The sequence below is a fragment of the Asterias rubens genome, chromosome 9, assembly GCF_902459465.1.
Source record: "Asterias rubens chromosome 9, eAstRub1.3, whole genome shotgun sequence".
Taxonomy (NCBI): Eukaryota; Metazoa; Echinodermata; class Asteroidea; order Forcipulatida; family Asteriidae; genus Asterias; species Asterias rubens.
The window spans coordinates 16397043-16421868 of NC_047070.1; the positions used below are offsets into that span (position 1 = coordinate 16397043).

Below are 24826 nucleotides of genomic sequence, written 5' to 3' on the forward strand. Positions count from 1 at the left end.
AAAAAAACATGGACGACTCGACCATTAGGCATGTTAAAAATAATACAAAACTAATAGGTGCTTTAAAATACTTAGTTTTCGTTTAAAAACGATTCTTATAAAAACATTACTTTGGCTTTGCAGTTTGTAAAAAAAAAAAAAAACTAAAGAGGCGCTAACAAAATGCAGTTTAAAAGTCCTATTCGGTTTTTGTTTTTAGACTGGCGTCCACAGTCGCTCAAGTGTTTGATGTTCAATCATCTTTGTGTCACGAAACCTCCGGGCAGTCCTCAGCTGCTGGAGTGGTGTAGTTTCTCCATACTGCATTCATTGTATCAGAGTTCTTAAATCCATGGACCACCATAACCTCTCTCAACGAACACCCGTCCGTCTTGGCACCCCAGTTTTTGAACCCCGGGTGGGCGACTGGCTTCACCCCTATTTTACTCATGAGAATACCCTGGTAGGCGTCATCGATGGGTATAAAGGCAGTCTCCAGTGACTTACGGTACATCTGTGGAATGATGTCTGTTGACATGATGTACCCACCACCCGAGCAGTACGGGGGAAAGTATCGGCCACTGTAGAGTCTTTCTGGCACGTAATACTTGGAGTTCTCACGCGTAACGCGGACACTTCTATAGAGTACACTCCCAAGGAAATACCTAGACTTTGCCAGTCCTTTGGCTCGGCTCTCCTTCAAGTGAGACACAATGCGATCGAAATTGACAAACATGTCATCGTCACCTTTGTACATGTATTTGGCGTGGGGGCAGTTTTGAGTCACCCACCGGAGTCCCATGACTACCTTGAGAGTTAAGTTATGGAAGGACTCGGTAAAGTCTGCTTGGATGATGTCACCAAACTTGTCGTCCTCTTGCTTGACTTGCTGCTGTATAAGTTTAACATCAGTCTGGGTGTGGCCCATCACGAATAAAAGTTTGATGTTCTCCCCCTGTGTCATTAAGTTACGCCCCCAAGTTTCCCGGATGGTACTACGCAGCTCAAAGTGTCTCGGCAACGTACTGATGAGTACGAGGATGAAAACACTCTCCTCGTTCCCAGCTTTGTCGTAGCAAAAATCCGGATGGTTCAGACGCATTTGGAGTGTCTTGTCCAAGTAAGGTGAATTGTCAATGTGCTTACTGAGCACCAAACTCAAATCCGGATCGGGACAGTTCCGGCGGAACTCAGGATCGCTGAACTTCGTCCAGGTGCTCTGGAGTTGTTCCGCCGACCGTACACCCCGTGACGTGACGACTCTGTTGAGCTCACACGCATCCTTGGCCTGGTTACCGTAACTGAATGATTTATCGTTCGTTATTAGAATGTTGGCTTTCTTGGCTAGAACTCCCATGTAGACATCTGGTAGTGGCAGGAGAGGCTCACCCCAAGACAAGGCTACAAGTTCCCTGGCGGCATCCACGCTAAGCACGTAACCAGCCTCAATAGTGCAGAAGTCTGGATAACGAGTCTCTGGATAGAGCTTCCTCGATACATAGTACCGACTTCCTGCGTCTCGCTCAGGCATCTTCCCCTGAGTGAGTCGACCAATCCACATTTTCACACCGTCCTTTTCGTTTGTTTCTCGTAGAAGTTTGACAAGACGCTCGTAGATGATGAACATGTGATCATCACCGATGAAGACGTATTTGGCGGAGGGGCAATTTGACATCACCCAGTCTATCCCGAGGAGCAGCTTCAAAGTGGAGTTACCCACACTGTCCGTGAAGCTTCCCATCAAGATATCGTCGTGCCGTTCATTCTCGAGGAACACGGCCGAGTTGACGGTACCGTCCGTCGGTTGACCGAGAACGAACAGCGTGAGTACTCCCATCTGATGCGCGTAGGCGTCGTTTGCCCACGTCTCACGGATCGCCATTCGGAAGTCTACTTCCGTTGGGCGTGTGGTGATGAGAGATACCATGAAGGCATCCTGACACTTCTTCTTATCGTGGCTGTGATCGAACACCGAATCCAGCACTCGATGGAAGAGGGCGCTATTCAAGCCCAAGTTGGGTGCCAAATTAGTTTGATTTCTCTTCATTTCGTCTTCCGGACGTGCCCTACCACCTTCACTAACTGATTTGGACTCGCTGCTACAATTCTGCACACTAGGAATATCATTGTCCAATCGCTTTGTGTCACTCTGTGATGCCTCCCCACCCATCCGCCTTAACACCCCTTCAAAGTCTCGCTTATCCTTTCTATTCCTTCGCTCCATGTTCAACCTGTTCAACGTTGCATCTGGTTCGTGATCTTGACCGTTCATGATGGTGACGTCAGCAGGGATGAATTCATCCATGTACACTAGCACGATCATAACCTTGGCTGCGTAGATGCACACAATCAGAAGGAGGATGAACTCCATTTTGGAACACAGTGACGTCATCTTGGGGACTGAGAATTTAAACCAGTATGATCACTTTCTCCCGTGTAAAGCTGTGATGACTACTCAGTCGTAGGGTTCAATCGTAGCACTGGCACTGGTCGTTAAGAACTTTCTGTAACACACAATTAAAAACGAAACATAAATATTAACAAACTTACACAAAATACATAAAATACAAATAACAAAATATAGAACTAACTGGACATATAGTTTTACAATCTCAGAGGCAAACAAACACTTTGTCGGTCTTGAGCTTAAAGGCCCTGGACATCTTTGATTTTGGTTGAAACTTATCTTCTCACTTGGTGTGAAATGAGCATTAAACCATACCGTTGTCTTGCCATAAACTTCAAAGCTTCCTCTTTAAAGGCACTGGACACCTTTGGTAATTATCAAAGACAAGTCTTCTCACTTGGTGTATCTCAACATATGCACAAAATAACAAACCCGTGCAACTTTGAGTACAATTGGTCGTCGAAGTTTCGAGAGAATAATGGTTTAAAAAAAACACCCTTGTCGCACAAGTTGTGTCCTTTCAGATGCCTTGAATTCGAGACTTCAACTGAGGTTTCGTATTCGATTCGAAATTACTTCTTTCTCAAAAACTACATTACTTCAGAGGGAGCCCTTTCTCCCAATGTTTTGTATACAATCACCAGTTCACATTGCTCTTTACCAAGTAAGTTTTTATGTTTACAATTATATTTCGATGACAAATTGTGCTCACATTTTCACAAGTTTGTTATTTTGTACTCATGTTGAGACACACCAAGTGAGAAGACTGATCTTTCACCATTATCAATAAGATATTATTATTATCCGGTGTCTTTAAAAAAAATGAATTTAAACATCAGCACTTCTGGCAAAACACAACTTCCCTCAAAAAATGTGTAACTTTAGTGCATGACACTTTATTTAAAATAACCAAATTTAGAATCCTTGATGTTTCATACCAACGTTGTTGTTCTTAAAGATAGCTTTAATAATTATACAACAGGTGCTAAAGTATTGTCCACAATGCTCATGTGCTATATTCTTTTACATTTGCTATATCAAAGTACTACGTCGATATAGCAAAACAACGCTTTAATACCATACTTTTTAATTACTATAATTCATATTTTGTTATTTTAGTATTTGAGTATTTAGGGGCACTGGTCTCACTCACAGACAAGTGTTTCAGACATAACTATTCATTACAACATCAATAGTATAATTTATGAAAGGACAACTTTTGTGATGTAATTTTTAATTTCCACCCATGTATCAAGCATACTATAGCAAGTTTTGTGTTCAAGTATTGTTTGAAGCTCACGTGTGGAGAAATAAATAGTAAACTTGGGGGTACAACCATGTGTAAATCTTTTAGGGTGATTGTTGGCTCTGAAACGAGCCGTTTGGTCTCGACGTTTCGAACATAATCTGCTCGTCTTCAAACTCAACGTCTTGCATAACCATGTACAATCATTGCAAAGAATATCTCAATTTGAATGATGGTTGTCTACAAATAATATTATTTACCTCAGCTTAAGTTTCTTAAGTCAAAGCTTATACATGTACATGTAGTTACATCCAGTCATAATAACTCCACAAGTCAATGGGTAAAGTTCATGTCGTAGAGGTGCAGTTGTAGCAGTGAGCTAGTCGTTCTCTACCTTCTATTCTCGGTCTACTCAACACCACACCGAAGTTCTCCGGCAGTAACTACAAACAGCAAGATCAGGAACATTTATGACCGAACAATGTTATAAAATACGATAGTTATATTTGATAGTGTTCTTTACGTGGCTTCGTTCAATGACGATGATACACAACCAGTAGACATCTTACAAGAAATTATTACTCGAGAAGAAAATGAGAATTCCACGTAGTCTGGCTTCTTTACCTCGGGTCACTGCTGTCCCACTGAAGTCACTTGGGAGACGTACCGTAGCTATTGTTATGGTAATATTACTCCACCCTGAATGAACAATACCCAGAAATATTCAGGCTCATGAAGGTTGTACGTACAGGGAGGACTGATCCCACGATTCAACACTGGCATTCTTTACCTTGCGGATTTCAATCGGTATAATTACGTAACCTGTACTCTGATCAGTAGAGCGAACAGAACTTGTTCTTTTACCAATCCAACAGAGGGCGCTGTGAGGTAGTCATTGACCGCTGAAATAATCGGAGTGAAAAATTGATTGTGCGATTGATTGATAATGTGCGGTTGGCTTTGTAGAGCCTATGGCCCTTTTCGAAACCACGGCTTTGGCTTTGGGTTCGGCTCAGGCTTGTTTGGCTCCTCCGCGGTTGTTTTGACAATTGCGCGCGTTTTGCGTACGCGCTCTCAGGGCTTAAGACGCGAGAATGGAGGTTGAAGACGGATCCGAAGCCGTGGTTGCGAAAAGGGCCTTAATTGTATACAACCTTGCTTTTAAAAGAGCTTCATGAAATGTGGCTCTGTCCCTAAATCAGTTAAAAGACCAGACATTGTGTTAGTAGGGCACTATTCGAAAAGGAGAATGCTTTTTAAGACGTGCTTTGAGCGGTTGGCCCGTGTACAATCATGGAGCAATGGTACAATCTAACACATAACCCCCCCCCCCAATACAAATAATAATGGGGTAAGGACAAAACAGATGGGGCGTTGAAGGCAAACTAATCATTATTATTAAAAAGATAACGGACCCAAACACATTAAACCATTTTGTATTTTGTAATAATGAGCCAAGTGAGCTGAATACAAGCATCATTAACCGTCACCGTAGAGCAAGAATAATAGCAGCACATACAAAAAGTGCATAACGGTGTCTACAATGGAGTTTGAGTGTCATCGTAATGCATTTCGCAGCAGTCTTTTAGCTGACGAGGACTCCATATTAATAAAGTAGACGTAATTGATCATGATATTGTGTGCATTAACCGGCCTCTGTTTCCCCCTGACTAGACAAAGCTGTCTTCAGATTTTAATTTTCTCCAGGAGTCCAACACTATCGGTGGGAACTCGGAGTGCTGGATTGGAGAGGCCCGTCTGTACACATTGTTCATTAAGAGCCTAATGTCCAAGGTGATTTAGATCACTCAGGTGTACGGAACGACCCAGCACTGACTCCCCCATCTTTACTCTCTCTCTCTCTCTCTCTCTCTCTCTCTCTCTCTCTCTAATTCAACCTCTAGATTGAAATTGCTTTTTGCCACAGTGGTTTTGGTTTAGTGGAGACGAACGTATTTAATTTGATGTACCAAGTCAATTAGTTTATTTCCCCGGCATAAACGTGTATAGTGCCTCTTGCCGCACGGTGTTTCTGTGCGCGAGAAGCAAAAAGACACGTCATGTAAAAATGTCAAGTAAGGCTTATCATCAAGATGTGGAAGCTGTGTGAAAAGTGTGCACATACGAAGCATTGAACCCTTTTATGCGTCTACAACACACGTTGTTGCCCTTCACCCCGCCCCTCTATGCAACTCACCACTCCCTATAACTCGCCCCTCCCCTAAAAAAAAAACACCCCCAAAATAACCACTACACATAAAAAACGGCACTCAGACGCGCCTTATGGGCTTTTTACATTATAACACCTCTTACAAAAAATTACAAAAAAATCTGCCATTTGATATGTCTTATTTTTAGTGGATACACGGTACATCCATAACAACAACATTCTGTAAAGACAAATCACAGGCATATTACTCGGGTAAAACCAAATGGTAAACCCCAAAGGAATACTTTTTATCACCAATGCAAATTTAAGATCTATTATTAAAACAAATATTGACTGCTTTTGGCGTGCTTTGCACTCGAACGAAGTAGTCAATATTTGCTTACTATGCGCAGCAACGCACGGACTGTTTGCACAGCACGCAGCAAGGTATGCCCCTATACAGAAAGGTCCGCATAGAACTCTAAATGTTTCATGTCTTTGTTATTTCTTTTATTGTTGTTTCCGAAAGGATTGGACGGAATTTTGATTCATCCACTGCCTGTATTTTTGTATAAATGGTAAATTTTTAGTGTAACTTTTATATAACATAACTTTAGACACGTAAAACCAAAACGAATTTCACTGTACAAATATTTGCTTTTTACAAGTGACAATAAAACATTATTCTATTCTATGTTAAAATGTTCCGGATCATCAAGTTTCTTCGTTTTCAGATGACAATGACAGAGCCCTTTACACTGCTCTGTGTCGCCGCACCGTCACTCTGTGTGGACATTCCTTTGAGCTGTACACTAACTTAAGGGAAATCCTACACTTCAATAGTGTAAAAAGACTGTGTGTACGTGTGTAAGTAAGTCCACATAGTGTTTTGAGTCCCTACATTTTGTGGACTTCTCTTGTTCTCATGTCCTTCCGGCTCTCTTTGAAAGAACATAGTTTTAGAGCAAGAGGTAATTTCTCACTCAGGTATTAAAAGACTTCGGACCTGAAGCCTTTTTTCGGCATCTGTAAAGCACACATTTTGTGCAACAAGGGTGTTTTTTCTTTCAGTATTCCCTTGCATTCTCGATGACTAATTGAGTAAAAGATGTCACAGATTTGTTTGTTTATGCATTTGTTGTGATACACTTAGTGAAAATACTGGTCTTTAAAGGCAGTGGACACTATTGGTAATTACTCAAAATAATTATTGGCATAAAACCTTTCTTGGTGACGAGTAATGGGGAGAGGTTGATGGTTTAAAACATTGTGAGAAACGGCTCCCTCTGAAGTGGAGTAGTTTTCGAGAAAGAAGTAATTTTCCACGAATTTGATTTCGAGACCTCAGATTTAGTACTTGAGGTCTCGAAATCAACCATCTAAACGCACACAACTTTGTGTGACAAGGGTGTTTTTTCTTTCATTATTATCTCGCAACTTCGATGACCGATTGAGCTCAAATTTTCACAGGTTTGTTATTTTATGCATATGTTGAGAAACACCAACTGAAGGCTAGTCTTTGACAATTACCAATAGTGTCCACTGCCTTTAACAACTACCAAGGGTGTCCACTGCCTTTAACATTCGAATGCACTCACTGCTTTATATTGAACTAAGAAAATTAAACATATTTTTTACGTCACATCGTTATCGTTCGGTCAATTTAAATTTAAAACATAGAAAAAGAAATAATAAGTCGTACAATCCGCCTTTAAAATGTAAAAATCGGTCAGATGGGGAGAGACGCAGTAATTTACTGTCTATATGTGTTACTCTTAATGACAGTAAGCTAGGCGCTCGTTTGTATCAGGCCGGTACTCGTCTGTAACTCCCACAACGGGGAAGTGCATACGAGTGTAACTGGTAACCTCTGGAACGAAGCAGAGTGTGCATTCACCAGGGGCGAGATATTGCTCCGTCAGCGAACCGTGCTGTTGCTATATCTCCCAGGTGGCCTTTCATCATACCATAGAGCTATACAGCCAACAGCTTACTACTCAGTAGTTGTAGAATAGAGGCGCAGCAAGTCTCGGTGTCACCTTAGTCACGGGCAAAGAGACGCTGCTCTCGTGAAGGTGTTCGCCGCTTTGGAGCGGCAGGGGATAACACAAAAGAGATGGCGATCCATGGAGGACTGCGAGTCTTTGCGAAGCTTATAATCGTAACTGGAGCCACCCTTTTACTGCTGGGAATCATTGGGCTTGTGGTTGTTGCCCATTCAAATGATCACTACTGCGGCAAACAAGGGGTGAGTGGTCATAAATTTCGTATACAATCATTAAAAAAGTACCTTGATGTGATTTTGATAAACACCGGTCAAAAAAAATCACACAAAACGCTACATTGGCAGAGATGCCTATAGGTTCGCAACAAAAGAGCAAATCATTGAGGTTCTCAGGACAGATTTATGTGATTGAATACAAATTAAATTTTAGCTATTATTTACCAAATCATTTTCGTTGTCGATACCTTTGAAGTCTCTTACGTTATCACAATATTCTATTAAGTAAATATGCACAGAGCTACAGCCACGCCTAATGTACAACATTCTCATGCTGAGGCATACTCCACTCTAACAACTCAGGGTCAGAATACTGAGGGGCCTGACTCGGTTTCAGGGTCCCAGTGCCTGACCCTTTTATTTGCCATACTGACTGTAGTGAAACTGGTTTATCATTTTGTTTAACTCCGCAATCTTCGTCAGTTTGTTGACCCACCTCTGGGACATATTTAGGGTCATACCGATTTAGAAGTGGGTAGGCCACACGCGACCCGGAATCCGGTCGATTCTATGCCGGGGGGTAAAGAGTGTAGTACACCAGCAAACTCTGGGTGCGTTCGTTTAGCTTCCCTGGGTCGACCCCGGTGTGTGGCGGTTTTTTTTTCCCAGGACGAACGTGGGTAATTATCTGCACACGTTCGTCCTGGAAGAAAACCCCGCCACACACCGGGGTCGACACAGGGAAGCTATACGAACGCACCCTCTAGTAACTCTACGGTGTTGGGTTAACATTATGTGCGTATTGTTATCATGGTGGTTTCGTCATGCTAGAGACAACAGGTTCCGGGTCAAACAGATTCACAAGTGGGTTAGGTCCCAAGGGATCCGGAATCCGTACATTCGTGCAACAAGGGTGTTGCTTTATTCTCTTGCAACTTCGATGACCAATTGAGTCCAATTTTCACAGATTTGTTACTTTATGCATATTTTGGGATACGCCAAGTGAGAAAACTGGTCTTTGACAATTTTACCAAATGTGTCCAGTGCCATTTGTGACTTCTCATGCGCACGTAACATGGACACAATAACACCACAGAAAGTTTTTGTTTACCTTGGCAGTCTAACACCTTTAAACATGTATGAATCAGCACAAGCCATGAGCTTATACAACATGATAACATTAAAGGCAGTGGACACTATTGGTAATTACTCAAAATAATTATTGGCATAAAACCTCACTTGGTAATGAGTAATGGGGAGAGGTTGATGGTATAAAACATTGTGAGAAACGGCTCCCTCTGAAGTGCCATAGTTTTCGAGAAAGAAGTAATTTTCAATTTGACGTAAGAATTACTGACATGTCTGGAAATTAAATAATCACAAACTCCCAGGGCCCAATATTAAACAGAAGATTTACAGCTGAGCATTATATAATTATTGTTCAACGATGAAGTAAGAGGAGAACAAGTCCCAATTGAGAATCAGTCCCAAATAAAAACAGATCTCATATTTAAAATTTCTGGTTATAACTTTCTTGTGTTTTCCCTGTTTTTTTTTTATTTGCGCAAATCATCTTTAATATTAACGCGCTCAAAATTCCTGATGACAATTATCACTCAGGTGTTAACTCGGTTAACATTATTGGAGTTGGTTACATTGCCGCGATCTACATACTCTCCCAAAACAAATGTTTCATAGATACAAACAAAACAATCAGAAACACCGATTCAATAAGTTAAAAAGCAAAAAGAAAGAAAAAAGAAACACATCTAAAAATGGGCGTAAAATAATATTGTGGCACAAAAACGTAAATCTGTAAGAATGTATTTCCTTCCTCAAACGCGGTTATATGCGGTCAGTCAGAGATTACACTATACTCAATAGTCATAAGCACCAGTGAAGTAATAATAATGTCGACTTCATATTGCCTATGGCTTACATCAACACTCAGTTATTATTGATCTCGTGGAGAAGTAATAATAAAGCACCCTGACTAATATGACTGCAATAAAACGCTGATGACCGTGACAATCACCCAACTAATCACTCAATGTTACCGGGGGGTGGGCTACTGGTAAACCACGCAGAAAGGTAACATACTGAGATATCCCAACGAATCAATATACATGTACTAGAAATTGCTTCTGAATTACTTGAACAGAACAGCGCCACAGAAGGGTACTACATTGCTAGAGAAATAGTGGGATCGTTTGGGTTGTTGACTTACGGCAAACCATACGATGTAAATGCATGTACAGGACAGATTTGTGATTTTGGTTTTCTTCTTCCCCTGGAGGAGGAATTTGTTTCAAACTATAGGAAAGATGTGTACGTCGATGATTGCTTGAGATAGTGATGTGGCCTTCAACTGTAGTAAGAATGATGTACGTTGAACACATGGGATAAGCTCTGCTTGCAAACAAACTATTAATTATGCCGACAAGAGGGAAGCCACAGAGCCCACTTTCATGCGCTTGTTATAAAGCATACAGAACGTAGCTTAGCACACTACTTACCAGAATGAGCTTACCAGTCAAGCATTCATGTCCAATAACTGGTATCCTACTCCTTTTTGCTACAGTACAAGCAAGAAGAGGCACCCGAATTCAAACACGAAACACCCAAAGGTCCCAAGTGGTTATTTTGCCAAAGGTGTGTTCTTTAATGTTTTAGTTTAAATAAAATCATGTTGATAAAAGACCCTTTATATCTGACGTCACAATCAACGACCATACTGAGGTCAGTGAAGACCTTTCATTGGTTGAGAGTTGTGCGCTGTGCAGACACGCGTCGAGTTTCCACTGTTTGACATCAGGAGTGCGTTTTGGCGACCCCAACCAAAAACTATTTCGGTTGTTGGTCGTTGGTTGTGCTGTTCAGACTGAACGATAACCGAGTTGTGAGCTCGGTTACCGTATTGGTCATTGCGTCAGAAACATATTTTGGTTGGGGTCGCCAAAACGCATTCCAGGCGATGGCGACATGCACTCTATGACGTCACAAGATCCAAACAGTGCCCTCACCGAGGTCAACAAATGCCTTTGAAAGAACTGAGATTGACCTTAACCCTGTGCATGCCCCAAGCAACTCGCATATCACCCAAAGCAAAATATGATGTTATAAATTGATTCCCTCTAGGGATTGATTTTTACAAAGCACGAAGATTCATCTTCAAGATGAGTTGTCAATATCGCCATAGTGATTGCGACTTCACACTTCGCGAAGCAATTAAGATTGATGCAAAGATCAATCTTGAGGCTCTGTTTGAAAACGGCCCCTGGGCAGAGCAGAGTTTTATTCTATAGCAACAACAAAACATGCGTAGAGCCTGGCTCAAACTTCCTGTCGCCTGCGAGGCGAATGCGCAGCGAGCTTCGGTGACGCACTAATCGGTACGCCCCCCCTTTCCAGTTGTGACGCAATTGCGCAATTATTGTGCCTTATAAAACGGGGCCGCCATGTTGATGAAATGTCTCACACCTTGCTCGTTTCGTGTATAGGCAAACATATTGACTGGTGTGTTTATCGAAAGCAATACACAGCCGTTCTTTCGAGCACAAATCCCATGTTATCATGCATGTTATGAAATGATTCACGTAGGCGTTTTAAACAAAGAATCAAGATCATAAAGAACATCAAATCAACACTATTTAACCCTCCAAACACAGTGTAGATCAGCCCACCCCAATTCGGAATCGCCCACCTGGGTAGTATGAAACGTTTGCACTTAAGCACCTTGTTGAAGAATTATGTATAGGCCTATACTACATTCTACTTGCGGCTTTCAGCCATTGTCATACCATTTTCACTCTTACCTGTTCGTACCCAAGGGGGCCAAGTGTTTTGATCCCTATCCGTTATCCAGGGAGCACCTTCTCTACCAAGTTCAAAGTGTGAAATTTCGGATCAAACAGGTGCCGTGGAAGTTGTGTTGTTGTTTATGCTCAGCAGGGGCACTCTGTGTGTTTGTCTTGGCTTGAAAATGTTTGATAGAAGGGCTTTCTCTTCCTTTGGGGGGTAGGTGGGCGGGGGAGTCTGCCTAGTGACCCAGATAATGGGACCGCGTCTCACTGGGACATAGAATTCTGGTCAAGTCTGATCTCATTTTTAGTACATTGGGATGAATGGGTTCTACATGGTTCTACCATAGCTCCATGGTTTACGAGCATGGCGTTGGAGTTTCTAGTAGGAGGTTAAGCTGCACGTTCAATGAACTTCAGAAAAATGTGTCGTAAAAATCCCACGTTTTTTAGCATACGTGAAGTTACAATTGTTCACGTCAGGTATGCACGTGCGCGCAGACGTCATACGCGAGCATAAAATGACCCCAAAGTGGCGACGTCACCCAGAAACAACACACTTTTTTGACGCTCACGTTCACGTATTTGCTCGCTAGTAGGCCCCCTACCTTTGATCTACTGGCTGATAGAACTCCTTCCTGGTTTCTGCTAATTGTGTTGCTTTGTTCTCTCTGCTTTTGTTCCTGGTGTTATTGAGTGCTGTTATTGCTTTTATGGGGTTTGTTCTAGATTTTTGTCTCGCCCTTGTTTTGTGTATTGCTTTTTCTACAGGGCCCCAGGGAGAACCGCCTTTTTAAACTAATAGGGCTACCCAGTATAAATAAAACTTAACAAAAATAATAATCATACCCTTGCTCAACACCTTATAGAAACTTAATTGTCTTTGTAATGTAAAATTTGGAATAGAGTAAACTGTTACCATAAAGTGCTGACTTTCACAACTTTGTCATGTCCTACTTCGTACTGCCAAAGCATCAGCGATGCCATTAACTGCGATTTGTTCATCCATTCGTCATCACCATTTGAGTCTCAGCAGCTGGAAGAAAGTGCTAAGAGAACTCATCAGTAGAGGATTTCATATCCTGAGGAACTGGATATACCATCTGGATGAAGAAGTTGCTTGTGTCCTTGCTCTATGCTTAAAGGCACATGACCCATTTTGGTAATTGTCAAATACCAGTATTTTCACTTGGTGTATCTCATAAAAAGTATAAACTAACAAACATGTGAAAATGTTGACTCAATTAGTCATTGAAGTTGCAAGAATGAAAGAAAAAGCACAATTAATACATGTGCTTTCAGATGCCGAAAAAAAGGCTTCAGGTCTGAGATCTTTTAAAATATTTGAGTGAGAAATTGCCTCTTTCGCAAAAACTACGTTACCTCAGAGGGAGCCGTTTCTCACAATGATTTATACCATCAATAGCTCTCCATTGCCAAGTGATTTTGTTTGCTCACAATTATTTTGAGTACTGGTAATTACCGATAGTGTCCAGTACCGTTAAACAAACACAGCGTCAATTAAAGTCCGAGTGTTTTTCAGGGACACCGTCGATAATGTTGAAGACAGCGATGTCTACTGATGAATTCACAAACAACATTCGTTCATTTAATCTTTCACAATTTTCTTGATCTTGATATTTTTACTGCACAAATCGCCTCAGATGTAGCTGTTGACGTGCTGTCCCACGTGCATCGCTAAATTTTGCATTTGTCTAGCTTGATCTTAAACGCTTGGACATCTGCGTGGGCAGAAAGATTGCCTGTAGCAGTCCTTGTTTGTTTTGGGGGATTGGAACATTTAGTTCGTGAGATGAGCGTGTGAGTTTATGCTGATGTAGTTTAACTTGCAGGTGACTGATGCTGTTTGGAGTGAGACCATGAACTTCCTTGTAGATTGTAACTAGACGTGATTTATTTCTGCGAACAGCCAGTTCGTCCCAGTTCAGTTAATTCAGCTCAAGTAAAAACAAGTGATCCTCTGTTTGTTTTGTTATCGCAAACACTGACGTGGACCCGGGCTTACTTGCACTGTACTTTCAGCTTTCCCAAACCCACCGCGTCCCACCTTGATGCCACCTTGCCGAACCATGACGGGTGACATTTTGAGATGCGGGAAGTGCGGAACCGAAGTTGATGTAGACTACCTTTGTGCTTAAAGGAACTGGACACTATTGGTAATTACTCGAAATAATTGTTAGCATAAAAACTTACTTGGTAACGAGCAATGGAGAGCTGTTGATAGTATAACACATTGGGAGAAACGGCTCTCTCTGCCGAAACAACGTAGTTTTTAAGAAAGAGGTAATTTCTCACTCAAATAATTATTAAAATACCTTTGTTAGGCATCTAAAAGCACACACATGCAAGTTTTTTTTAAATATATTATTCTCTTGCCACTTTGGTGACCAAATGAGTCCAAACTAACACATTATTTTAATTTTATGCATGTTGTTTCAAACCAATACTTTTTTTTACCAGACACTCAGACGTGTTTCGGACAACCATAATCTCTTTCTGATTTGCACGCGTCATGTTTACAAAATTGAAAACGCACGTGTAGAAATGTCCGTGTTTATCTCTCCCTGAATACTCGATCTCTATAGACTTCGGAATGGAAAACATGATAAGCCTCAATCGGCAAAGAACTCTCTTTAGGAAAAGGAGTGTTCTTAGCGCATTGTTACACTGTGCCAAAGGTGATGTTACTTGATCTAGACAATTAATTTTCTCTGCAAGTCTGCTGGGAATTAAGTACTCAATCCCCAGTATTAGGTATCAAGCATCCCCAGGATATCACAAATGTTAGATAGATATCTCCCCGTCACAGACAGGAAACATTTACTTCATACTGACTTGACAATAAGAGATACATACATTGTAGAAATAAAGCAAATAATTAGTCAATACATGCAATTCACACTGCTTGATTCCCTGAAAATGTATGTACATGTACATGAGTCAATATGTAGGAAAAAGTGAAACAAACAATGCTACTCTACTATTACAAATCATAACCATACCACCTATTTGCATAATGGAATATCCCACACAATTATTTACTAAGAAAACATCTACAGACGGTACAATCGCATCATTTTTGTTGACTTATCCAAAACTCAATACAGAGATCTAGATTTAAACATTGATTATTATTTGTGTCTCACGCTGATAACTATTAATAACAGACCCAGTGTGTGTATACATACTTCAAAGAATTTGTTTTTATTTTTCGGTAACTGTTGAAGGCCAGTTGTCTCACTTAATGTACTACAACATTATGCTTGAAGAACAAATTTGTGGACATTTGGGCTCAAGTGGTCATCAAGTTGCAAGAAAATAGTAAAAGAAAAAACAAAATGTTTGCACAAATTTGTGTGGTTTTAGATGCATTAGAAACACGAAGCCTCTCAGATTCAAATATTTTAGTGAAAACAATTTACGTCTTTCTCAAAATCTGCGTTACTTCAGAGAGAGTCGTTCCCCATAATGTTTCATACTTCCCAATAGCTCTCCATTGCTCATTACACCAAGTAAGTTTCTATGCTAATATTTTGAGTAACTACCAATAGCGTCAAGTACCTTTAAAGATAAAGCTTTTATAGCACTGTGAAATCATGTCTAGGTTCACCGACATACTGCTGGGAAATTCCAGCCGGACAACATCGCTGGCATAGCTGGGATAAAACGATCGTCAAATTTCACAAAAACACTTTATTTAGAGCGGTAAATGTATCGGAGTTCACAAACAGTTACATCGGATAGGTTATCCAAATATACTGTCATTTAGGAGAAAAATTAGAAGATGACATTTTCGAAATCTGGGTATTGATCTTGCACCGGCTCAGACTATTAATGCCCGCCATTTTTAAGCAATTTTTATTCACGCAGTATATTATACTTCTGCCTCTCGCCCAGGTATTAGTTAAAAAGCAGAACTGAGAAGTCTCCCGAAAAATCCGAATATTTTACTCCGCGGTAGTAGAATAAAGCAAGAACAAACACTGCCTGAAGTAGATACACACATGGTGTTACCGCAAACCAAACATATTATTCATACCTCACCATGCAATGCCTCAAATCCCATATCGGTTATTCAGTTAATTCAATTTAAATGTTCTGTTTTTTTCTTCTTTTTAAGTACGGTGTGGTTTTTGATGCCGGTTCATCACATACATCGATGGCAATTTACCAATGGCTTGGAGAAACCACAAATGGAACAGGAATTGCATCTGAAGTTGCTTATATCTCAGACTGTACTGAAGATGGTGAGGTTTTAATATTATATCAAAGTCTTATATAGCACATGTATCCACCGACAAGGTACTCAAGGTGCTTATTATATATACATTTACACAGAAAGAGAGGTCGTTGAAAGTTATGAATTCTGAGACCCAATTAGTTAGCACCTTATAAGGGTTTACAAGGTGCTACGACGAATTCCGCAGCCATGTTTAGGAACACCGGCGAACCCCATCTCTTTTCGATAAGTGCACTGGGTTCTTTTTACATGCGTTACACAACACATGGGACCAACGGCTTTATGTCCAATCCGAAGGACGAAGCAATGGTTAAGCGTCACGGATGGAATCATGTTTTTTGTTGGTTTTTGTTATTTTTGTTTTTAACAATAGGGCCTTTAAAGGACCTTAAAGGGACTTTTAAGTTGTAAAACAAAAAGGAGGCTAGTGTTGAACAAGTAGGTCTACTTGTTTATTATTGTAAAGAAATTGTTAACTCTATAAAAATAAATATTGATAACTCTGAAACTAAATTGATAAATCTGAAAATCAAGTGATAGCACTGAACAAAAAGAATTGATTACTCTACTCCGTAATCCAGTAAATTATAAAACCAAAAAGTTATTCTTAATTTTTGTTTATTTTGCTGCGCATTTTTCTATGTAACACATAATATTGCATTGCATTTTTTTACCACTGACATTCCAATGCAAAACATTGACAACGTTTATTATTTGATCAATTCATCAGACGCCATTTTGTTAAAAAATAAACGGACAAAATCCTTCCTGGGTTTTCCAGATTCTCCAGTTTAATTAATAGAAGGGCATTTTCATTAGTAGCTATATCGTGTACATTATCTTCATGAACGACCTCGTTCATTAAAGAGAAGAGAACCGAAAAGTCATTTTGTTAAATTTTATGCCTTATAAAAAAAATACCAGTTGATCGTCCCCTCCCTCATCCGATTTTAAGGCCTCATATTCGTTTATTATATTTTTTTCTTTAAATACACACACACTCAAAAAATTGTGTATTTCTCGTAATCTTTTTTATATGTTAAGAACTTGTAACTACATAAAGTAAGTGGTGACTTTAAACTGAGGATATAGTGGCCAGTTTGAATTTAAATGCTTAGCAGCCACCTTTGAAATACATACAAAAATAAAAAATAAATAAAAGGCCATCATCCTCTTTCTTTAGATACCCGGACGATCAACTATTTTTTTGTTTTACTTTGCCTACTGTATAAAGAGACGGTGACAAATTTGCCCTAATGGCTCGACAATCAAGTTGTATATACTTATCAATCTATCCTCATTACAGTTCAAAGGGATTTGGTTAAAAGACTGCTTAGTTGACTAAATTATGTAGGATTTGTGTTTTGCAGGAATAGCGACCCGTCCTGATGACCAGGAGGCTATAGCCGCAGGCTTAGGGCAATGCCTCAACACAGCAAAGCTAGCTGTACCCGATTTCAGTCACGAGTATACCCCTGTTTATCTGGGTGCAACGGCGGGTATGAGGATGTTAGCGTAAGTATAGGGAGCGTGCGTTTAGCTTCCCTGGGTCGTCCCCGGTCTGCCCCGGTACGTTCGAATAGCTTTGACGGGGCTCACCCGGGGCATCCCCCAGTGCCCTGCTTGTGGAGTGGGTCACTTGGGGGTGACCCGAGGAGCATGCCGTCACCATGAGAGGGCGAGTGTGATCGTTCGATTAGCTCTTGTCAGGGGCTCACCCGAGTGAGCACCGCGGGGTGGCTAAACGAGGATGGACTGCGGTTAGGTCGGGGATGTCATTTTGACATGAGCTTTCCAATAGATGCCCAAACAGTTCACTCCTATCACGTGTGCGATATAATTTAACTGTGTGTCGCTATGTGGAATGAATGTATGTCAAAGGTGAATGTACACGCTGGTCTGGAGGCAGGTCTCTGGCGTTATTCACGAGGCTCGAAGTGTGACGTCAGATGTTAGTCACAGTGTTGAGTGTTAGATTTATCCCCAACCCCATTTTTATATATATATATTCTAGATTTTCAAAATGTGACATATATTGTGTAACACTTTGTTTCTATATAGGTGGCTTCAAACCGTAACATTTTACATTTTCCCCATGATATTTTCCAGTGAAACATTTCCAACCAAGACCGATACGATCATGAAAACAATCCGGAAGACTCTGGCTGACAGTCCGTTCAGCTTCGAGGATGAGCAGAAACAAGCTAGGATACTCACCGGGCAATCGGAGGGAAAGGACGGGTGGGTTTCCGCCAACTACCTCGCTGGCAATCTCGGAGTGGTAGGTTTCTATACACTAAAAGGTGTACATCTAATGTACAGTTCACTGAAATTTGTCCGTTTACGAGAAGATTCTGATCATATTCCAGAATTAATCATCACTAATTAGAGGGATACGATCAAAACAGGCCTGTTAGTGTGCGGCATGGAATAATGAACTAGACCCTACACCATGAGTATGCTAATTACATTTACGCATGCGTACATACACTCGTGGTTGGCAAAGGCCAGAACAGACTTGACCTAAATTTAAAACATTCCCGACAATACCCCCAATATGCATCCATTTTGTATAAAATATAAATGCACCATATAGATAATGGGAGTTTTACTTACTATTACAGGTGCCTGCTTCTGGTAGCAAAAGCAGTATCTTTTCACCGAGGAAACCTATTCCACCCAGGCCAACATTTGGTGCTTTAGATTTTGGAGGAGCGTCTTTACAAATCTCTTTCATACCGGAAGATCCGAGCAGTGTACCCACGAGCAATCTCGTCAAACTCCGCCTGTACGGCACGGACTACCAAGTCTACACACACAGCTATTTGTGCTACGGAGCGAACGAGATACGAAGGCGATTTGAGGCATCTTTAGTAAAAGTAAAAAATAATGCTGTTTTTCCTTTAAATATTTGAACTTAAACCAAAATGAAAATCAGAATGTAATCTGACTTAACGGGACTACCAAGAGTTGCTGTCTTTCATATTGGTCCTTCCCGGTGTCATTATAGGGAAATAATAATGTCCACAATATGAAAAGGTTACATGTACTGATGGTGGATGATCGAGGGCGCTATCCAAATACTTGTGTAGGCTAAACAGTTCGCCGTATGGGGACAGAATCTCAGGAGGGGCGGGGGCGGGGGCGGGGGCGGGGGCGGGGGTGGACACAGAATCTCCTGTCATTACCGGCACCAATTTACATCAGTGTGTTTCTCGTACCACGAAAGTAGTGCGCTTTTGTCGTTTTGGCGATATATTTTAGCTGGTTTCCTACCTCATAAAGCATTCTCCTTTTACCCAGCCCACAGTGCCCTTCTTTGTGTTCGGAACATGAACTTTCCAAAAGTGACGTAATTTCCGTAATTTATTCAGGCTTATCACACACTGTATGTTTTGATTTTTCTTCATTATTGTTACACATGCGTCTATCAAGCTTCATTTTTATATTTGAATAATTCAGAACTCTGGTTACTCGAGTGTGTTATCGAATCCCTGTTCGCCCAGCGGTTACTCCTACACAGTGAGCGGGGCTGATATATGGAAAGCCCCTTGCAGCAGCGGCCCAGCGGACATGATGGATGACGCCATTTTTACACTCAACGGGACAAGTGATCCAGACGGGTGTTATAATGCGACCAAGAGGCTGTTTGACTTCGGCGCTCCGTGTGCCGAGCCCCCGTGCTCCATCGACGGCGTGCACTCACCACTTCCCTTCGGATCGTTCAAGGTTTGTTTGTTGGTACTTATCAGTTTTGTCTCTGAAGAGCACGAACTCATACACGAGCCCCGACCAAATTGCATGGCTCTGCTTACCGTAAGCAAAGAATCGGCGCTTACGGAATCAGGGGACACTTAAGCCAATATAGACTGGTCCCCTTTTTTTATCATCAATGATTAAGACAGGGATTGGCTTTATGTATAAACATGTACGTCGGATTTAGTTGTGAATCTTCAGGACCACGAATGCCACTTGAAATAAGTGGAAGTTCAAAGATTATGGACGTGGGTTAAAAGGCAGATCTCTGGCGAAATTCACGAGACTCGAAGTGTGACGTCAGATGTTCAGGCTAAGAGTAGGCCTACTACAAAGGTTAGCGTGGAATGCTTGATTGTGTGCGCATGCGTGCTAGGCATACTACATAATATTACAAGCCGTTTATCAACCACACAGCTAGCACAGAAATTTGGGGTCTGCCCGATGTAAGTGGAGAATAGTGATCGCATGCGTCATATTTCGGCGGTGAGCGGAGCCACCGTAGAGCTGCTTTAGCACAAAAAGTCAAGCAATACAAAACTATGCTTATGGAAATAAGATTACCAGTGAACCAAAACTGTCATGCCACATGTACAATTTGTGAGTGGTATCCTTCTCACTTATGCTAAGCAAGAATTTATTTTGTAAGCAATATTTTCTGCTTAAGCAGCTCTATGAAACTGGGCACTGGTCGGTTGTTGGTTTCATCACACATCCCAAGACCGCCAACTTTTATGATAAGCACAATCGTCTTTTAAAATAACTTTCAATATTAATTTTTGTTCTGCCTTTCAGGCCTTCAATGGCTTTGCTTATACTTCAAATGGTGTCGGCTTATCTTCAACTCCAACGCTACCTGCATTTCTGAACAAAACCCGGGAATATTGCACACTAACAATTGATGAGGTAAAACAAACAAGTGGAAATTTCCCCATAGTAATAAAAAGTGTAGATCTGCCTGCCTGGGTTTAGGCAGCCCTAAGAAACTGAATTTAAACGGGATTTTACTCGCTTTTAGCGTATAAATTTTAACCCATTTCTGGGTTGTTTTGACACAGATTGCGGGTCAGTTTGATGCAGAAATGGGTCAAGCACAACATGGCCTAGACTTGACTCAAGTCCCAATCCAGTGCCATCGCCAGAAAACTGTTGTTTTGTGACGCCCCACATTTTGACGGCAAGCGCGCACTGCTTGCTATCGGGATTATTTGCTAGTAGTGTAGTTGGCGCGATATGCTTATAATATTATAGGGACCTCTCACACGAGCACGGGACTTGAATCAAGTCTACACAGGACCCGGAATCTGCGTGATTTTTTATCCAGGGTGTTATTAAAGTGCGTACGTTATCGGGCATGTTTTCTCTCTTAGTTGGTAATTCTAGTCTATTTCTGGTTCTTTGGGGTTTTTCCAGCTCAACCGGCTACCGGAACAGTTTAAATTCAAACTCAGGTTCTGCTTCCAGGGTATGTACATTCGAATCATACTTCTCGAAGCCTTCAAGTTTGAGGAGAGTAACTGGGATATGGAGTTCACATTAAAGGTAAACATATTTGTTATCTATATCAAGTAAATACCTGCAATTTGGCAATTTGTATTAAATAAATTAATATCAAACCAAATTGTCACTTGTTTTGTTTCTCGTGAGAGTGGAGCGGTGCATGTCAATAATGTTCACTACTTACACAAAAATATCGAAATTGTATTGACGTCTACATGTATATCGAAATATTGCATTGGCTGCTATATCGAACTTGCACTGTGGCTGCTATATCGAACTTGCACTGTGGCTGCTATATCGAACTTGCACTGTGGCTGCTATATCGAACTTGCACTGTGGCTGCTATATCGAACTTGCACTGTGGCTGCTATATCGAACTTGCACTGTGGCTGCTATATCGAAATTGCATTTGATGCTGAATAAAAGTTACAATATTTCGAAATTACATTGGATACTATATCGAAATTACAACGGCTAGGGCCTACTATATCGAAATGATATGATAGTTCAGTGCAGTCTAAGTACTGGTTGACTTTTGGTTGTGTTTTAAAATTAAAACTCTAAGGTAGTTTTGTTTCTTCCGATCTTTCAAAAGGTAAACAATGTACAGCTCGGCTGGTCGCTAGGCTACATGGTAGACGCCACCAATCGGCTACCCGAGGAAAGGCCCTGTGTGGGACTCCTCCAAGCCAATATGATCGGTCTTCTCTTCATGTTGGTCATGATCAGCCTCTTAGGGTTGCTACTCGTTGTCTTAGGAGTCAAAATATCAGGCATGGCTTCACCTCCTTCATATCAAGCTGAAGTCGTTTAACCTTTAAGAATTATCGAAAATTAGTATCAAAATCTGAAATCCTTTTTACCGATTGAAAGACTATTTTTAATTTGAATAAATTAGAGAGTAATTTTTTTTGGCGATGAACAATGTAATGGGTAGTAATTCTGGACAGTCTTGAAAGAAGATTGTTTGAAGTAATGCCCAATTTGTTTAAGTATATTTAATCTCAACTAAACTATTGACAACTCTGTCCATTCTAAGATTTTTATCCATTGTAGAACAGCGCCCAGGTTACCATTAATTGGGCATTTCTTGTAAGAATTTTCATCCTGAAATATTATTTATTTAAAATATAAAGTTAAAAGAGGCTATAATTGGTGTTGCCAGGTAGTTAGCTTAAGTTAAAACTATATTTTGTGGAAAACTTTCGGTTTGTTCGGGTATCGAGTTCCAATCCTTTAGTTTTTCTGCAGTAACATGGTTGGGCTCAAGCTTGTTTTAAATTAAATAAGCTTTCCATTTACCAATATAAAGGAGACACGGTATACGGTAATTGAAGACTCATTGTTTTAATAATGTATAAGACATAGGCCTTATTGAGAGGAATTGAGTAGATAATTCTTTATAGAAAGGACTGCGGTAGCACCATGTAATGATAAATGAGTCTGGGTAGAAAGAACCGTTGTTTTCAACTCGACGTTTCCAGAAGACGATCAGAGCATACTGATCGAAACGTCAAGTTGAAACCAACGGTTCTTTTCAGAACCACCCCAGCCCATTTAGAGCTTATCATTACATGGTGTTACCGCAAACCTTTCTATATCTTATTTCCGACATTCAAAGTTTCAAATCCTACTTAGATAGTTGTCCACACCTTTCACAGTTAGCGGGATAACCTAACGAAATCATCAAAGGAACTTGTACTGTGTGTACTCGTGGTTTCCCCCCCCCCTCCAATTTCCTCCTTGGTGTTTCCATTTTTACTTTGTACATACGTTGTAATGGTGTAAAAAATGTTGGTGGAAATTAAATCAACAAATTATTTGAATATCTGGAACTATATAGGTCTCTAACAGCCTGTTTTATCGGAGAATTGCTGTTGTTATTCCTTACTTGTTTTCTTCGCTAACAATCTTCCAAGTATGGTCGAAAATTACCAAAATGAACTGATAAAAATAATATAGTATTAACTTATACAGTTCGGAGTCGCGTAAGTTTCATCTAAGGCCTGGGAGACCACAAATAAAAATGATTGTATAATTTTGTTTTAATAACAAGACATTTGTTGATGTCAGAGTTGTGTAATTGCATGATAATAATAATGAAGACGGGTTTTTCCTTAACTTTGGCCGAATATGAAATAGTGGATACTTTACAACGGCTGCGGCTGTTGCTAAGGGTTTTGCTGTAAGAAAGTCCTATACTCTAACGCATAATGACGCAGCGATACAGCCGTATGCCTACATGTGGTCCAAGCCGCAATTCTGTCACGGCCTTTTTAAAGATCATTTTCCACGGCAACCAGAACACATTATGGAAGCATGTTTGTTTTTAAAGTTTTCGTGTTTGGTTTGTTTGCCAACCCTTCAAATCTACGGGTCATCAAATCACAAACGCTTTTATTAATACGCCTGCGAGTGATTTTGTTCAACGCCTTTTTCAATGAATGAAAAATATGTTTTATACCTCAATGACATTTTGTGTGTGTGTATGGGGGGGGGGGAGTTTTGCACGTGTTTTTCCGTCCCGAACAAAGTGTGCGAGCACGTACGCCAAAAGCTTGAAATGTTGTGATGTCTTGTCAACACGAGTAAACTTGCTCGAGGTGCAACTCTTTATACAAGCCGACCCATTTCAAACTGAACACAAATACTGAGAGCCCATAAGTTACACCTAATTGGTGACCAGAATAAAACCGTCCGTCTAGCGTCAGACTCCAGACACTACTTGTTGTGAGATGCCTGAATGAAACTTTGGGAAGTGACCGTGAATCGTCCCAGTATCTGTACCGAGGATTTCAGCGACACCACGGCGGAGCAGTGATGGGGGCATTTCCATCAATCCTCGTTGACTTTGGGAAATTCTCTTGATGTTTCCAAAGTCATTAACTGAAATTGATGCTTAATTATTATAAGTCGAATGCACCACCTCTCCACTGTGATTGGACTCTACTTTGAAGATGGACAGCAACTCTGACGAGACTTATGGTTGCGCAAGCGATGGTCCAGCAGGTAATTTGTTTGTTGGTGGTTGTTTGTTTGTTTGTTTGTTTTTGTTTGTGTTTTTGTTTGGTTGTTGGGTGTTTATTGTGGTGTTTGGGTGTTTGTTTGTTTGTTGGTTTGTTTCTTTTGAAAACAATTTGTTTGAGGTAAATGTTTTTTAACATCACTTGTGCAATGACCAATGTGTACAGTACACAAAATCAAAGCCTCCTTCAAAAAACACATTGTCTCCCACTATGTAACATAGTTGTGATTCTGTCATTATTTTGGTTTAGTTCTATCGTCGTGGCCGTCTTGTGGTGTTTGTATTGTTTGTTTGTTGGGGTGTTGGGGTGTTGTTTGGTTTTGTTTTTTGCGTTTCGTTAATCCGTCTCGTTTTGATGTTATTGTTGTTACTATACGTATTGTTTTATAATTTAAATGATCTTATTACCTTCCTTTGTTTTATAAAGGCATCCCAGCTTACAAGCTTTGCTTTAATGGGCCATGCCTCCATACAGTTTTCAG

The 24826-nt window shown here is 40.7% G+C and overlaps 2 protein-coding genes across 3 annotated transcripts; one reads left to right on the plus strand and one right to left on the minus strand.

Moving 5' to 3' along the window:
• LOC117294880 lies at positions 1–18747 on the minus strand. Of its 2 annotated transcripts, none has more exons than XM_033777427.1 (3): positions 18680–18747; positions 3893–4075; positions 1–2483 (listed from the first exon to the last, which is right to left on the minus strand). In XM_033777427.1, exon 3 carries the CDS (start codon positions 2369–2371, stop codon positions 248–250), a length of 2124 nt encoding a protein of 707 aa, XP_033633318.1. In that variant the 5' UTR covers positions 2372–2483; positions 3893–4075; positions 18680–18747; the 3' UTR covers positions 1–247. The 2 variants fall into 2 exon arrangements, with proteins under 2 accessions (XP_033633318.1, XP_033633319.1); XM_033777428.1 differs by lacking the exon at positions 18680–18747 and adding an exon at positions 11818–11850.
• LOC117294881 (ectonucleoside triphosphate diphosphohydrolase 8-like) lies at positions 7711–22848 on the plus strand. The gene is made up of 9 exons (XM_033777429.1): positions 7711–8029; positions 15944–16070; positions 17434–17578; positions 18173–18344; positions 18688–18942; positions 19526–19792; positions 20615–20725; positions 21233–21361; positions 21915–22848. The coding sequence occupies exons 1-9, from the start codon at positions 7898–7900 to the stop codon at positions 22131–22133; spliced, it is 1557 nt and encodes a 518-aa protein (XP_033633320.1). The 5' UTR covers positions 7711–7897; the 3' UTR covers positions 22134–22848.
• Positions 22849–24826: the final 1978 nt, after the last annotated feature.

Bases quoted from the DNA above. Each gene is read 5' to 3' on its own strand.
- LOC117294881 (XM_033777429.1), top strand. From the start codon at position 7,898: ATGGCGATCCATGGAGGACTGCGAGTCTTTGCGAAGCTTATAATCGTA. The intron at 8,030-15,943 runs GTGAGTGGTCAT...CTTCTTTTTAAG, and splicing joins ACTACTGCGGCAAACAAGGG to TACGGTGTGGTTTTTGATGC. The intron at 16,071-17,433 runs GTGAGGTTTTAA...TGTGTTTTGCAG, and splicing joins CTCAGACTGTACTGAAGATG to GAATAGCGACCCGTCCTGAT.
- LOC117294880 (XM_033777427.1), bottom strand. From the start codon at position 2,371: ATGACGTCACTGTGTTCCAAAATGGAGTTCATCCTCCTTCTGATTGTG.